We start from the raw sequence: 17829 nt of genomic DNA on the forward strand, positions 1-17829 counted from the left end.
TTTTCCATCTCAAGAAAGCATTTATAACCTCTATTTGGATTTGAGAGTGTCTTAGTATCGATTAAGAGCCATTGGAGAGTATTTAATGTGCATTAAATACACCAAAAATAAGCTAAAAACTAGTCGTTACGCATGTTTGCCAGAATGGGATATCCCATGGGATGCCTCACTGGCAATGGGATGTTCCATGGGATGCCTTATTTGGTCAGACAGAAAATGGACTTTCTATTTTGATCTCAGAATCTCACGGGTCATCTCATATGGGTCATTCCACTGCGTGCCACAAGCCAAAATAGTGCGTGTCGGCTATCCAATGAAAGAGGATGACCCAGATGGATCGCTCTATTTTGTTCTAATCCAGTTTTTCATACATTTAAGGTCTGAAACTTACCAGAATACTTTCAAATACTCTTAAATAATTTTAAATATGTTTGACACTTTCAAAAGGCTTCAAAAATTTTTTAAATTTGCAGAAACTTCAACTTTGGCACACTTGATGGAGCTTTTCAAACTCAATATTTTGGACTATCTGAAACATCATTAAAATATTCTTTCAAAGATAAAAAACTCATTAGTAGTCTCCTCAAACAGTTTGTGATCATCAAAATTAATTCTTGGAGCAACAATCTCTTCCTTTTTGATGATGATAAAATATTTGAGTGTTCAAAAAAAAGATCTAGAAAGCTCAAGAGATTGAGTTTGTGAAGCATTTGTAGGAACATGCCCAAAATTAAGTATAGAATATCATGAGATACATATTTTTAGTAAGTTGTAGTGTTTCAATTTATTCTATCGAAAATTATTTGTGAGGGTATCAGGATTTTTTAGAAATTATTTCTAATCAGCAAGATCCATTCCTTTCTTATATGAAAAAGGTGAAAGTAATCATTTTGATTATTTTAAAAAAGATCTCCCCCTTTTTTATATAAAATGTGATCAAATTGTAAAATTTTTCTTATTAGAGCAAAAATGGTTCATAAAAGAGATTTTTTCTTCTCTTCCTTGTCTTTAGTTGTAGAGCAATATGTGTATAAAAAAATTTTTCTTTCTCTTTTTCTTATTTTGATATTAAGGCAAAGATGAAAACATCAGAGCAAAAATCAAAAGAGAAAGTATTAGAGTATTTTGCAAAATCAAAAATAGATGTATCAGGGTATTTTGGTATCAAGGTAAAAATAAAAATGTCAGAGCACACAAAAAAAATAGATATATCAGAGTATTTTTCAAAAGATGTCAAAATAGAAGTAAAGATAGACGTATCAGAGTAAAAGATGGACGTATCAGAGCAAAATACTGTATCGTACTAAAATAAAATTTTAAAAAAAAATTCAAGATAGACTGTCTTCTCTTTTTTTTTTGACATCATCAAAAATGGACTAGAGAGAGTAAGATATTTAATGAATTATAGTGGTACATCAGGTATCAGAGTAATAATACATTCATTCAAATGTAATAGTCATTCATTCATTCACATATAAATAAAAATCACTCATACAAAGTGATGATAATGGATAACCTCATACATTAATTACAACAAAATAAGAGGTTACAAGAGTCAAGTACATTCATTCATAGTACATATTTATGATACCAATATAGTGTTCTTATACATTTAACAAAATATGACAACTAAGTAGTATGAGACCTAAAAAGTCTAGTACAAAATGATCAGATCAGTGAGAATGGGCATGAAGCTCAAGATCAAGACAACTGAAATATAATCAACCTCGGCCTTGACTGGAAGATCTGGTCTGAGTAGAAGATGTCAGGAGATGAAATGCAATAAGCTGGACAAAAGCAGGCTCATTGGATGCAGAGGGCCTGGACTGGAGCTGAGTCTTAATGGCATCTAACTAGGACAAGACCCCCCTCAAAGAAACACGGAGCCCCTCAAGATCAGAAAAGATGAAATCTCTCGAGTCTCTGATATCATTCTGGATCAGCTTAAGTGTCAAACGAAGCAGGCTATGAAGTCTCTTTACTTTTCGAGCCAAATCAACCAACTGAGGTGAAGAGGTGCTCGATGTGCTCGCTTTTGCTGATAGTGAATCCTATATCAGTCTGATCTCCCTCTCAATATCAAAGATCCTATCACAGAACCTGAGCAAGAAATTCTCTACACTCTCCAGTCTAGAGCTCAGATCAGATAAAAGCTGTATCAATGAGAAAATATGTAGCACGATTGAAAGATCTGAGGAAGAGGTAGAAAAAAAACTCGATTGAGGTGAATGATACTACTGCTGCTGCTGCACCTGCTGGAGGATCTGTTGCGGATACTGTTAAAATTGATGAAGCTACTGAAGGATTTGCTTCTGAAACTACTGCTGCTAGATGGAGAGAATACCAGCTACTCGCTTAGCCAACAGTCCCATCTCATCCTCCCCCATATTAAAAGAAGATGGCACGGTACGGCTCGAAGATGGGGGTACACTGACTGAGGGTCCTGCCTCAGGCTCCGATACAAAATGATCATCAGGGCTTTGCCTAGGCATAGGTGGTGATGAGTGACCCTCCCCCTCAGCACGCTCCTTCTCCTCATCCTCCTCTTTGACTGTAGTACCTCGGGCTTTGGTCCAACAATCATCCACTCTGATAAATCTCATATGTTGAAGGGAGTGGTCGTTGTAAGTGTCAGTGTTCGATAATCTGCAAATAATCTCTCCCTCAAAGCTCACTCCAGACTCTCTAAAAATTACAGTAAGAGCCATACCATATGGTAAGGGAGCCTTGGATCTGTTTAGGGCCTCCCTCATGGCATCAATCATAAAAAATGACGATTTAAGAGAATTTCAGAGACTACATGGTGCATTAAGCAGATGTCTCGATCAGTCATCAAATCATATCTTCTCTCTCAAAAAAAAAAAATCTCAGACACCATGTGGTGGAGCAATCTCATCTCCACGCTCAGATCTTTGGTTTCAATTTTCATAAATCCCTCTAAATCCTCTTTTCCTAGGATGGTCCTAAGCCTGATTTTTTTTTTGAGAAGCTCATCTAGGTAGCTATCCTCATAGGATATTTGAAGGAGTCTACCTAGCTTAGGAGCATTAAGTATAATCTAGACACCCTTGATAATTGACTTTAGAACTCCATCAGTGAAAACTAGATTAGAATAAAACTCGTTGAGAAGATCAATGTAAATGGGCTCAGACAAATTATAGGAAAATCTCCATCCTTGCTTAATCAATTTTTCACTAATAGAAAATCCATCATTTCTTAAGAAATCAACATTCCTTCTTAGAGCTTCTTTTCTTGCAGATAAAGGGATCTTACTTGGGGTGATCGGAGGAGAGGCTTGAGCTGGTGCTTGAGCAGTCTTCTTCCTTCATTCTTCAGCCTCCAAAGACCTCACTGACTTCCTTCTCTACGGCAACCTCATTTTGAGGGCCATTATCCCAAAGAGAGTCGGAGAATCGGTCAAAAAAATAGAGAAGGGTGAAGAATGGATGGAAATGAGAAGAAAAAAAAGATTTTGGGGTGATTGTCACGGATTAGGGCTTGAGATTTTGATGGAGAGTAAGATGGAGATGGTTTTGATTAAGAATATACCGAGAGAATGTGTTTGCCCTAGAATTTAAGGTGAAAATTCAAAATTTTTTGTATGGATTTGTGGCCGGTGAAGAGCTAGAAGAAGTGTTTTCGGTTTGGGACGAGAAGAAGAGGAAAAAGCACAGTGATTGAGTCACCCCACTTAGGTTTTAAGAGAAGGATTAAATGGGTCGGCTCATATGAAATCCATATATCCGATCAATTGGGATGCTCCATCCAGGAAAACATCAGATGATGAAAAAATAATTTAAAAAAAATAAAAAAATTCAAAAGAAAAAAAATTGAAAAGGCTTATATCGACTTAAGATGATCATAAAGAGTCTAGGTAAATTTTAGTATGATTTTTGGAATATTTCAATGAAAAAAATCCAAGATTATATCTGAATAGCACTGATAATTTTTTAATTAATTTAAAATAATCTAAAAAAAAGGATAGATGCCTCCCAAAATTAAGATAATGAAGTCAAGAGATTTTGGATAGATTTTGAGAGTGAGATTATGATTGGAGTTTAAGCAGAAGGATCTAAGATGCCCAATTTTTTTTAATTTCATAAAATTTATTTTTATTTAATACTTTGATGAAAATATAAGCTAATTGATTTTTAGTATTTATGTATTCAAATGCTACATCATTATTTTGAACATGTTCTCTTATAAAATAATATCTAATTTTAATGTGTTTTGACCTAGAATGTTGGATTGATTTTTTGATCAGATTAATGGCACTAGTGTTATCACATCTTATGAAAATATTTTTAAATTCAAATCTAAAATCTATGAGCTGTTGTTTAATTCACAGGATTTGAGCACAGTAACTTTCGATTGTAATGTACTCGACCTCGGTCGTAGACAATGCTACCGAATTTTGCTTCTTGCTAAATCAAGAGATTAAGTTCACTCCTAGAAATTGACAAGTTTCACTAGTACTCTTTTTATCTAATCTATATCCAGCAAAGTCTGCATCTGAGTAACCTATTAAGTCCAAAAAAAATTATTTTGAGAATCAAAGTCCTAGATTTTGTGTTCTTTTTAAGTATTTAAAATTTTTTTTAACAGCATTTAGGTAAGATTTCTTAAGATTTGACTGATATCTAGCGCACATACATACACTAAACATTATATCAGATCTGTTAGTAGTAAGATATAACAAAGAGCCTATCATGCCTCTATAAAGCTTTGAATCAATATTTTTGTCATGTTCATCTTTATCTAATTTATAGGAAGGGGTCAGATGTACTTACATTTTTGAAGCTCTCCATTTTAATTTTTTTTAATAGTTCTCTTATGTACTTACTTTGGGTGATAGAGATCCTTTCCTTCATTTGCTTGATCTGAAGTCTGAGGAAGAAAGTAAGTTCTCCTATCATGCTCATCTCGAACTCTCCATGCATGAGCTTGACAAATTCTTGGCACAAAGCTTCATTAGTAGATCCAAATATAACATCATCAACATATATTTGTATAACTAAAATTTTTTCATCTTTTCTTTTTATAAAAAGAGTTATATCTACATTTTCTCTTGAAAAATTATTTTCTAGTAAGAACTTACTTAATCTTTCATATCAAACCCTAGGAGCTTGTTTTAAACCATACAATACTTTGTTTAATTTAAATACATGATCTGGATATTCATGATTTTTAAAATCTGAAGATCGTTCTATATATACTTCTTCAGCAATATAATCATTTAAAAAAATACTTTTAACATCTATTTGAAATAATTTAAGTTTATGAAATAAGCAAAAGCAAGCAGCATTCTTATGGCTTCTAGTCTAGCAACAGATGCAAATATTTTATCAAAATTATTTTTTTCTTATTGATTATATCCTTTAGCAACTAATCTTACTTTATTTCTGATTACATTACTATCTTCATCTAATTTATTCCTATATACCCATTTTGTTCTGATTATTAGATGATTTTTAGATCTAGCAACAAGAGTCCATACATTATTTTTTTTAAATTGATTTAGCTCTTCTTGCATGGTAATTATCCAGTTATGATCCTTTTCAGCTTCATCTATTGTTTTAGGTTCTAGGTGTGAAACAAAAGCTACATAATTACATATATCTCTAAGAGAAGATTTAGTTTTTACCTCTTATGTCGGATCACCAATAATTAATTCTTTGGGATGATTATGGACATACCTCCATTATCTTAAAAGATTACTTGTATCTTAAGATTATTCTTGAATATTTTGATCATTGATACTTTCATCCTCATATTTTTCTTCCAATTATTCTTTGTTTCGCTCATTTGAGTCATTGATGGTGAGTTCTTTCATTCCATCTTCTATGATATCTGTATCATCAGTATCCTCTCTCTTCCTTGATGGAAGATCATTAGCTTCATCAAAAACTGCATGAATTGGCTCTTTCACTATTAGTATTCTTTTATTAAATACTCTAAAAATTTTGCTAGAAGTGAAATAGCCAGAAAAGATAGCTTCATCAGATTTAGCATCAAATTTACCTAAGCTATCTTTTTCATTATTTAAAATAAAATAACGACAGTCAAAAATATAAAAATATCCTATGTTAGGTTTTCTACTTTTTCATAATTCATAAGGTATTTTTTCTAAAATTAATTTTATTGAAGCATGGTTTAAGATGTAACATACTGTACTGATTGCTTCTATCCAAAAGTACTTTGGGAGCTTGCTTTTACATAGTATTGTATGGACTATTTCTTCAAGAGTCATATTTTTTTCTCTACTACTCCATTTTATTGTGGTATTCTAGATACTAAAAAATTATGATCTATATCTTTTTTATCATAAAATTTTTTAAAATTCTTATTTTCAAATTCAGTACCAAGGTCACTACGAATTGAAACAATTGGTAAATTTTTTTCATTTGAAATCTTTCGACAAAATTTAAAAAATACTGAAAATACTTTATCTTTGGATGTTAAAAATAAAATTCAAGTGAAATATAAAAAATTATCAATAATTATAAAATCATATTTTTTACTTCCTAGACTATGTATTCTTATAGGACCAAATAAATTCATATGTAAAAATTTTAAAGGTTTAGAAGTTGAAACAATGTTCTTAGATTTAAAAGAAACTATTGTTTGTTTACCTAATTGACATATACATAAATTTTATCTTTGTCAAAACTTATTTTTGACAAATCAAAAATTAAATTTTTTTTAATGATTTTAGAAAGTATGTGTATACTAATACGTGCAAGCCTACGGTGCCAAAGTCAACTAGTCTCATTGATTTTAGCATTCATGGCCACAAGACATTACATGTTTTGCATGAAAAGATTATCCAAATCAATTATGTAAATATTACTATGTCTATGCCCAATGAATCTAGTGCTATCATCAAAAAGACTAGTTACAATACACATAGATGATTCAAAAATTACTTTATAATCTTTATCACATAATTGACTAATACTTAAAAGATTATGCTTGAGACCATCTACAAGTAACATATTTTCAATATAAGTGGAGGGAGTGATACCAATGTTACCAATATCGATGATTTTTTCTTTGTCATTATCTCCAAAGGTGACCATCCCTCAATTTTTAGCTTCCAATGTGATGAATTGAGATTCATCACCGGTCATATGTCTTGAGCACCCACTATCAAGATACTACTTTTATTTTATTGCTTAGGATGCAAGACATACCTGCACACATAAAATCAAGTTTTAACTTTAGATATCCAAGCTAACTTGGATCCTTTGGGGTTAGTCATAATGATTTTTTTTGGAATTTATATTTTCTTAATATTTGTATCAATAAATTTATTTGATAAGCATATATAAGCTTTATGTCTTACTTTGCTACATTTAAAATAAGTAATATTTGATAATTTGCTCACGAATGTATTAACAAAAATATTTTTCAAAATTTTTATTTTTTAAGAGTATTATAGCTAAGTCCGACTTTATCATACACAGCTTTTTGACTATCAATTGTCATTTGAAGTTTATTTGAACTTAGAGTAAATCTATCAATTATTGGTTTCAATTTGGTTACCTCTTTCTTTAGATCCTGATTTTTTTTTACAAGATTTTTGTTTAAGCTTGAAATTTTATCTTTTTCTTTCAATAGAGTTTAATTCTTTATTTCTAATTCTTTATTTTTGCTGTCAACTTCTTCTTTTTTTTAGCTAATGCTTGGTTTTTTAATTTTAGATTTTTATTTTTCAATCCTATTTTTTTTTTAAATCATTCAAAAGTTTATGAAAAGCTTGTTACAGTTTATCATAAGAAAATTCATTTTGAGTTTTAGGGATTACCTCATTTTTATGTGCTATAAGGCACAGGTTGGCTTCTTCATGTGATTCTTTATCTGAGGTGGAGTCATCACTGTCGCTCCACGTAGCCATCATTATCTTTTTCTTTTTGAACTTTTTCTGATTTTTCTTGAACTGGGGACAGTCCGATCTGAAGTGGTCCGACTTCTTGCACTCATAACAGATGATGGATTGCTCTTTTTCTTTTTCTTTACTTGGCTCTCCCTTAGCTGGTGGTCTTCTCTTAATCCCTTATCTTCTTTTCCTCATAAAACGTCTGAATTTTTTGATGATTAAAGCTAAGTCCTTATCTTCTTCACTATTCTGTGATTTTTTTGAATGTTCTTCTTCTTGAGCTATTGATTTGAGAGCTATTGTCTTCTTTCTTCTGGTCTCTTCTTCAGAATGTTGCTTTATGATTAGCTCATGGGTCATGAGGGATCCAAGTAGCTCCTCCAAAGATAGAGTGTTTAAGTCTTTGGCTTCTTGAATTATTGTGATCTTTATCTCCCACGACTTTGATAGAGACCTAAGTACTTTTTCCATAAGATCACTGTTAGAGTAATACTTGCCAAGATTTTTTAGACTGTTTATGATGTCAGTGAAACGAGTAAACATTTATGTTATTGACTCTTCAGGTTTCATTTTAAATAATTCATAGTTATGCACAAGCATATTAATTTTAGATTCTTTTACTTAGTTTGTGCCTTTATATGTAACTTCTAATCTATCTCAAATTTTTTTAGCTGAATTACAAGTAGAAATATGGTTAAATTCATTTGCATCTAAGGCACAATATAAGACATTCATGACTTTAGCATTGAGCTGAGCCATTTTCTTATCAAATTCATTTCATTCATCTTCCGATTTAGGGAGAGACACATCATCAATCAATTTAGTGGGTGATGGGGTCCATTTACTATGATACTCCATATATCATAGTCAAGTATTTGAATGAAAATTTTCATCTGAGCTTTTCAATAGGTATAGTTTGACCCATTGAAAAGTAGAGGTTGGTTTGTGGATTGCCCCTCAGCTAGGGATGTGCCAAATTGGGCTGCCATAAATCTTTGGCTCTTGATGGTTAAATCACACAGAGGCTAGAGCACCAAACTCTGATACCACTTGTTGTCTAGATATGGAGTCGAAGAGAGGGGTGAATTAGGTCTTTTTAAAATTTTTATGATTAGTGCATTCAAGTAATGTGCTATACTTGTTAAGTGGAGTGAATTGATTAGCTAAAAAAATAAATTCAACCATAAATGACAAGTAAGCAAGTATAAGACATAAATAATAAATAAAGAGATACAAGCACAACAAACATAAGAGATTTATAGTGGTTCGGTGTCAACCTTGCACCTACATGCACTCCCCAAGTCTCTTCTAGAGAATTCAATCCACTAAAAAGATTATAAGATACAACTCGTCGGATAACACCGACCCTTGCTATCCAAATAAGAACACTTATTTTTCAGATACGAGCCAACCCATAATACTCTGATTTCAGATTCAGATCAACCTATCTGAGTTTTGGAACCCTCCAAAATTCAAAACTCAAAATATTATAGCAAGAAAATAGTATACAGGAATTTCAACACAATAACCTCTTAAATGAGCACAATAAATATAATAAAAATACAATACTTAAGGAGAAGAAGTCTTTGCTGAACATCCTCAATTGATTAGCACACTTCAATACAGCTGGAGAGTGGTTGGTGAACTGATTGAATGCTTCTTTTCTTTCTTTTTAAGAATTTCTTTCACTTTCACTAATGTGAGCTTGAATGCATGAAACTTCATTGATTTTTCACCTCAAAAGAGCATTTATAACCTTCATTTGGACTTGAGAGTGTCTTAGTGTCAGTTAAGAGCCGTTGGAGAGTGTTTAATATGCATTAAATGCATCAAAAATGGACTGAAAACTGGCCGTTACGCGTGTTCACCAGAATGGGACGTCCCATGGGATACCTCACCAGCAATGGGACATCCCATGGGATGCCTCATTTAGCCAGACAGAAAACAGCCTCTCTGTTTTGATCTTAAGGTTTCAAGGATCGTCCCATATGGGTCGTCCCACTGCGTGCCACAAGCTAAAACAGTGCGTGCCGGCTACCCTATGAAAGAGGATGATCCAGACGGGTCATCCTATTTTCTTCCAATCCAATTTTTCATATATTTAAAGTCCGAAACTTAGCAAAATACTTTCAAATACTCTTAAATGATTTTAAATATGTTTGACACTTTCAAAAGGCTTCAAAAACTCCTTCAATTTGCAAAAACTTCAACTTTGACACATTTAATGGAGCTTTTTAAACTCAATAGTTTGGACTACCTGAAACATCACTAAAACATTCTTTCAAAGATAAAAAACTCATTAGTAGTCCCTTCAAATGGTTTGTGATCATCAAAATCAATTCTTGGAGCAATATTACTTGATCTGACCTTACTCGATCTGAGATAGTACGGAGAGGATATGGGTATGAAGTTTTTAGTCATGGGATATGTACCGATATTGGCCGACTTACTCTATATTTGATTCGTTGCTATCTCTTTTCGAGACTGAAGGGCGAGAGTGCTTACCAATAACAATGGAAGGTCGTGGCTGGTATAATGTTAGGTGTGAACGTGACGATCATAAGGGTTGGAGCATAGGCATGAAGAATCCCATGAGATTCAACAAGCCAAGACTAAAAGTGGCTTTTTTTTTTGGTTAAAAGTAAAAGTGGCTTTCTTTAATTGCACCTTGCACACTTTAGTCAGTAGATGGACCATAAAGTTTTAGTCAAAGTTTCACTCCACCGATGGTCCATGTGAACAAAAAAGATCAGTCAGCAGAGTCTCCATTGGAAAAGTTTCTCTACTCTATCAATTATCCTACATTTCACATTGACTCAAAGTACCTCAACGACTTCCTTCCCGCTGTGTGTATGAATTCTCGTAACAAGGACTGACTTCCTTGACTCACAATATTCCAGCAAACCCCTGAGAGTCATGGGTTCCATAGTCCAAACATCTACTATATTGTGTTCCAAATAATATTATCATAATTAACTGGAAGATGGTGTCCAAGCTCATTTAAATCCCCATAAAAAAAAAAGAGAAGTTTAATGCCATGGATGCTAATAGATGAAAATAATGATAGAAGGTATCCCTTTTATCTATCCGATCGGATCTGACTCAAACCTCTACTTGACCTAATCCGACTTGATCCGAGATGGATATGGATATGGGTTTGTAGTAATAGGATGGGTATGGATATTGACTGACCCATTTATATTCGATTCATTGCAATCCCTTTTTGGGTCTAAAGAGAATGCTTAGCAATAACATTGGAGGCCGTGGCCGATATAATGTTAGGTGTGAATGTGAGGATCATAAGGGCAGGAGCATTAGGCATGAAGAATCCCAAGAAATTTGACAAGCCAAAACTAAAAGTGGCTTTCTTTTTTTTTTTTTTTCTAGGGGGCTAAAGGTAAAAGTGGCTTTCTTTAATCATTTAAAATTGCATACAATACATTAGAAATATAGAGTATAGACCACTTCTACTTTTTTTTAGATAAATTGTGATTTTAGTTGTTATTCTTATAGAATGGATAAAAGTTAAATAAATAAGTCAAGATCTAGTAAAGATTATTTAAATTGAGTTCAAAATTTCATTAAATTAGCTATTGAGAAAGCATCGATGAATAGGACTATTCTATGTCTATGCAAAAAATATGCAAATTGTTCCTCTCACTCTAGAAACTATTGAAGAATATTTAATATGGAATAGTTTTCTAGAGGGTTATAGTAAGTGCGTATTTGATGGAGAGTCTATATTGACATCTTCACATAATCAACCCTCCTTTCTAGAATATATATCTGATTTTGGATCATGCAATTCGCAAAAGAATCCTATAAGAGAGGATTATATGAGGGGTTTGCTTAAAGATACTCTTGGACTTGGTGTTGGAAATTTAGGAGATTCTAGTGGAGCATAAGAAGCGATTGTAATGCTTGATGGATCTATATTTACTGATCTTATATATGTTGCATAGCTTATACATTCATTAATAATGAGACAGTTTGGTATCACAACTTATTGAAAGATTGTAATCAAGAATTATATTTGGGTTGTAATAATTTTTTAAAAATTTCTTTTCTTATGTATTTATTTCATTTGAAATATTTGAATGAGTGGTCTAGTAAGAGTTTTGCTTTGCTACTTCTATTATTAAAGGATGCATGTCTGGACAGCATTGCTTTGCCATCGTCTCTTCTTATGAAGCCAACAAACTAGTAAAAGAATTGGATTTTGGACACAAGAAGATTCACAATTAGTTAAATAACTATATATTATACTAAGGCAAAAATATTGACTAAGAGTCATGCAATATGTGTGGATCTTCATGATGGATAATGTATAAAGAAAATGAGGGTGATCTATTGAATAAAATGAATGCTACATAAAATAAGAAAAAATTGACCAAAATTTTGTATTACTTTCCTTTATTATCTAGATTGAAAATGATCTATACATTATTAAAAATAGCTTCATCAATGAGATGATATAATAAAAGTTATATACAGATGAAATATTAAGACATCTAGTGGATAGTTTAATATGGAAAGTATTTGATGATAGCATGCTAATTTATCTCTGATGGTTATAGTATTTGGTCGTGTTTAGATAGTGATAGCTTTAATCCATTTTGGACTTTGAGCTATACCTATAGCACTTAGCTAGTCATTTTAATTTTTATAATTTGCCACCATAGATGTACATGAAATGATCTTTAGTTATTTTATCAATGATTATTCTAGGTTATAATTAAGTATTCAGGTAATGATATTGATGTTTTCCTGCAGCCTTTAACAGAGGGGTTGAAATAGTTATGGGAGGTACCGATGCATTTGGTATTTCAAATTATGAGCTACTTTTATCTGGACTATTAATATTTTTTTTGCACATACCAATTCATTTGATTGGATCCCTAAAGGGCATGTTGTATATTTCTCTTACGGGGATTCAATCCATTTGTATTGGTTAAAATATGGAGGGAAGTTTGTTATATGAGCCATCACTGATGATTGGAATGCTTGATAATGTTATAGAGTTGTGATCTATTTATATTTCACTATCTAGAAATAAAGTTCTTAGGCAAATGCATTGCATCAATTATAATTATTGTAAGGTATACATGTATTTAAAGAAAAGAGGAAGGAAAGATATTGGAAGCTCAATAAATAAAGAGTTAATAGGGGAATGGCATTACTTGCACTCTTGATATAGAGCTATTTGAGGTTCCAGCAACTTATGTTAGAAAGATTTATTAATAATTAGTATATTTATATAGATACCAAAATGTACTAAAATTTATGTATAATAAGAAATATATTTTATAGTATATATATAATTAATAAAAATATTTATTTATTTATGTAAATATATTTTAATATTCAAAATTGCCAATATAGATGACATTTATATAAGTGGGTCATAAATGGACTAAAAAAATAATGTTATTATTTGAATTGTTTAATCAAGGATGTTGTAGAAAATTTGATAATTTTTTCATATAAGATTATCTCAAACCAAATATAGTAATCTTTTTTCAATTTTATTTTTCAAAGTAAATTTTCTTTTAATCAAACATAGTAAAATTTATTTTCTCCTATAGCCTTTTTTTAGACTAATGATTTTCAAGAATCATTAGATTATCCCAACTAAACAAACCCTAAAAGTCTTCTCAGTCAAATAATTAGAAAGTAGCATCAATGAACTTTCTTGGTAGAAGAATCCAGCTTGAAAAAAGACTAGTCTTTGAACCTAAAAAATGGCATCCTCGACAACCAGGAAAATTAAGTCATCATGTTGTGTGAGTCATGCATGATTCTCGATCTATTACACATTCTCAATGTTGGATTTTGAATTAAAATCTTCTTTCAGTAACATGGCTCTTGCTCTTTTCTCGTAAAGGGAGACTTGTGTATAAGCTTGAATCATTCATATGTTATCTTATGAAATTCTATAGTAAAATTATATATATTATCAATTAAATTTTATTTTACTTAAAAATATTGTCTTTACAAGATACCGTCGCAATATCCAAATTTTGGTAACATCTATAAATAATCATTATAAAATTATAGACTTTCTACAATAATTTTTAAAGCTGTTACTATAGAATATAATTTTTTTATAATAGTTATAAGGTACTATTATAATTTTTAGTAACACTTATAATGCACTGCAACATTATATATTTTTTATGATATTTTTTTTAAAAATATTATTAGAAAGTATTTATTGTAATGATTTTATCAAATATTACCCAAAGTTCATTGCTATAGACTTCATTTGTTACAGTGATATAGAACTTCTAGGCATCATTGAAGGATTAACAAGCTGCAGCAGTAAATATGTTGTCCCTCCAAAGGTCAAAGACATGGAGAGATTATTCGGAGAGTAGTCTGAATATAGTTTTATTTTAATGTACTAGCTGCAAACACGACAACCTCTGCCCTGTTGATGTTTCCGCATGATGGTTGGGCTCTCTTCCAGTTGATGGCAATATTCAATTAGGAAGTAAAGAAAGGGTATGGCCAACTGGTGGAAGAATGCAGACTGTTGTCCAGGGGATTGATAACAAAGTCTTATTAAATTACTTTCGTCGTACAAAATCACACCATAACTTGTCCCCCGCCCCGCACCAGGCCAGTGGGTGACCAGTTGACTCATAACGCGTCCCCCGGTCAAGCACTACGAGGGACCTTCTTGACTCGGCCATCAACCACCAAGCAACCAAAGCGACACCCCAAACGACCTTCTTGCCTCTCTTTGCCCTCAACCACCAAGTAATCAAAGCTACACCCCAAACTTTTCACACCCTTCAATCAAGCTTCCTTTTATGACTCCCTTCGTCTCCTCCCTACCCCTCCCTCATTCGTTACATCTATAAGTTGGCTGCGAAAACAAGGTAACCAAACCAAAACCCAAGTCATTGAAATCCAAATCCTCCATTTTAGTCATGAAGACAATCCCAATCCAACCTTTTCTCCTCCCCCTCCTTTTATTCATCTCCCTCTCCTTTTTGGAAGCCGGAGCACAGAGCGAAGCACAAGCTCTTCTCAAATGGAAGTCCTGCTTGTTTCAACCAGATGCTCTGAGCTCATGGTCCCTTGCCAAATCTACCACCCCATGCGGATGGTTTGGTGTCGACTGCAGCAACTCCGCAGGCAGCATCGTGCAGCTGAGCTTACCCAATGCCAACCTCAACGGCACCCTCCATGAATTAAACTTTGCTTCTCTGCCCAGCCTCACCAAGCTCAACCTCACTACCAACTTCCTCTACGGCTCCATTCCTTCAAACATCTCTGCTCTTTCCAACCTTACCTCGTTAGATCTCAGCACCAACAACTTCAATGCATCCATTCCATCAGAGATTGGGAGGCTGGCTGACTTGCAGCAATTGGATCTATCGGAAAATTCACTTAGTGGTCCAATCCCTCTAGAGATTGGAAACATGACGGCACTGACTGACCTTGACCTCAGCTCCAACCAATTGGAGGGCGAGCTGTCAGACACTATTGCTCAGCTTCCAAATCTTGAGTTCATTTCGGTCTCGTACAACAACCTCAGAGGTCGCATCCCACCTCAACTGGGGAATTTGAGTCTCTTATACCAGCTCAATCTGAGTAGTAATCAGTTGTCAGGGTTGATTCCTTCAGAGTTAGGTGATGCTTCCAAGCTTAATTATCTTGATCTCTCAGCAAACAAACTCACCGGTCCAATACCAACCAAGCTTGGTAATCTGACAGACCTTTATTTGTTGGATTTAAGCAGAAATGACCTGTCTGGAGAGATGCCATATCAGCTTGGTAATTTGGTGGATCTTCAACTCCTGTTAGATTTGAGTAGCAATTCCCTCTGTGGACCAATTCCTCAGACAATAATGGGACTTGCATCCCTCCGTTCCTTGAATTTGGCAAACAACAATTTTTCTGGGATGATTCCGACATCAATACATTCTATGATTGGTCTGGTATATCTGAATTTGGCAAACAACAAATTTTCTGGGATGATTCCGAGCTCTATAGGTTCTTTGTCTTCGCTCCAATCACTGCACTTGAACAACAATAGTTTTATTGGAGAAATACCTTCCTCATTGAAGAATTGCACGCAGTTGGTCGTTTTAGACCTCGGGGGGAACAAAATTCATGGAAATATTCCAAGTTGGATAGGAGAGAGACTTTCATCATTGATGATCCTCCGTCTAAGTTCGAATATGTTAAATGGTAGCATTCCTCCCCATCTATCACATCTATCTTCGCTTCAGCTCTTAGACCTTGCACATAATAATATCTCAGAAAGTATCCCGCAGGGTTTGGGTAATCTTACCGCGATGGTAGATGGCACTCTAGAAAAAGAAAAAAAAAAGAAGCACGATTCCCACCTTGTCTCCCATTACTTCTGTAGATCCAGTTCCTCCTACCGTGCCTCCCCTTACTCCCGTGGATCTAGTTCCTCCTGCCGTGCCTCCCCTTACTCCTGTAGATCCAGTTCCTCCGACAGTGCCTCCCTTTACCACCCCCTTAAATATATTTCCTACCCCAGTATCTCTGGTGACTCTTGTGGATCCATTTCCTACCCCCGTGCCTCCCCTTACTCCCGTAGATCATTTTACTACAGTGATAGCGTTTCCATAATTTGGAAAGGCAGAGAGGCTGTTTTTCAAAGAACGCTTTCACTAATGGTGGGAATCGACCTTTCAGGCAATTATCTCTCTCATGAGATCCCTACAGAGCTAACAAATCTTTCGGGCCTACTTTTTCTGAATCTCTCAAGCAATCTTTTGTATGGAAGTATTCCAAAGTTGATCGGTAACTTGAAAAATCTAGAAGCTCTTGACTTGTCCAGGAATCACTTATCAAGCACAATTCCTCAAAGCATCTCTTCTCTAACATTCTTGGATTTCTTGAACTTATCAAACAACCACTTGTCGGGACGGATACCATCCGGTGATCAACTACAAACACTTGATGATCCATCAATCTATAGTGGCAATGATGAACTTTGTGGATTTCCACTGACCAAAAACTGTTCGAGTGACCAAGCATCCGTTGTTCAATCGTCAACGCATGAAGATGGTGATGAAAAAATATGGCTGTATCTTAGCATGGGACCAGGATTTGTGGTGGGATTTTGGGGGTTCTTTGGTATTTTATTCTTTAAGAGATCCTTGAGGCTTGCCTATTTCCGATACATTGATAATATATATGATCGGTTCTCTAGGATACGAATGAGGAGCATCTAAAGACTGCAGACTCTCTCTCTCTCCTCTTCTTTTTCTTCTTCTTTTTTTTTTAATTTTTCTTTTTATTCCTATTTTATGTAACGTAAGTATGGAAGACTTGTTCCTTGTAGATTGACATGTTCAGTTCCCATGAGAAATTTGGTATGCTTTATATGAATCTTGCGTCTTTTCCCATGAGAAATTTGGTATGTTTTATATGAATCTTGCATCCTTATGTTTCTAACCTACTACTTATACAGAAAGATTATTGCTGGTTCTTTAGAAATCAAATACTAAATCAAAACGTGATGCTAGCTTTACAGAAAATAAGAAATAACCCTGACCCTAATCCAAAATTCTGCAGAAGTAAATCAAAGGGGTGGACAACATACATGCGATAAATACTTTCTTATTATGTGTTGACCCAAAACCACAGCTTAATTTACTCATATAATACATAGTTTCTCTCAAAAGGAATGTTGTGGCCAATTCCCTCGTCGCTTGGTCACCGAGAACGAGCACCTTCAAGAGAAGTCCACACTGACCGGAGATACCTCCGATCGGAGACCTTTCGACGGTCAAGTCAGAGAGGAGACTAGGCAACAGTAGAAAAGAATCAGAGAGACTCAGCGGAAGAGAGGGAGAGAGAGTCCAGGGGCTTCGAAAGAACCTCCTCAGTCGGTTGGGGTCGTCGGTCGGGGACGAGTCGAGTCGGCGGGTTCCTTCAAAATTTTTTGAGATACCCTCAGC

At 34.0% G+C, this 17829-nt stretch overlaps 1 protein-coding gene across 1 annotated transcript; it reads left to right on the forward strand.

Annotated features, from left to right (window-relative positions):
• Window positions 1–14734: 14734 nt before the first annotated feature.
• Window positions 14735–17186, forward strand: LOC105044256 (uncharacterized). The gene has a single exon (XM_010922077.2). It carries the CDS (start codon window positions 14815–14817, stop codon window positions 17098–17100), a length of 2286 nt encoding a protein of 761 aa, XP_010920379.2. The 5' UTR covers window positions 14735–14814; the 3' UTR covers window positions 17101–17186.
• Window positions 17187–17829: the final 643 nt, after the last annotated feature.

The sequence above is a fragment of the Elaeis guineensis genome, chromosome 4 (assembly GCF_000442705.2).
Source record: "Elaeis guineensis isolate ETL-2024a chromosome 4, EG11, whole genome shotgun sequence".
Classification (NCBI taxonomy): domain Eukaryota; kingdom Viridiplantae; phylum Streptophyta; class Magnoliopsida; order Arecales; family Arecaceae; genus Elaeis; species Elaeis guineensis.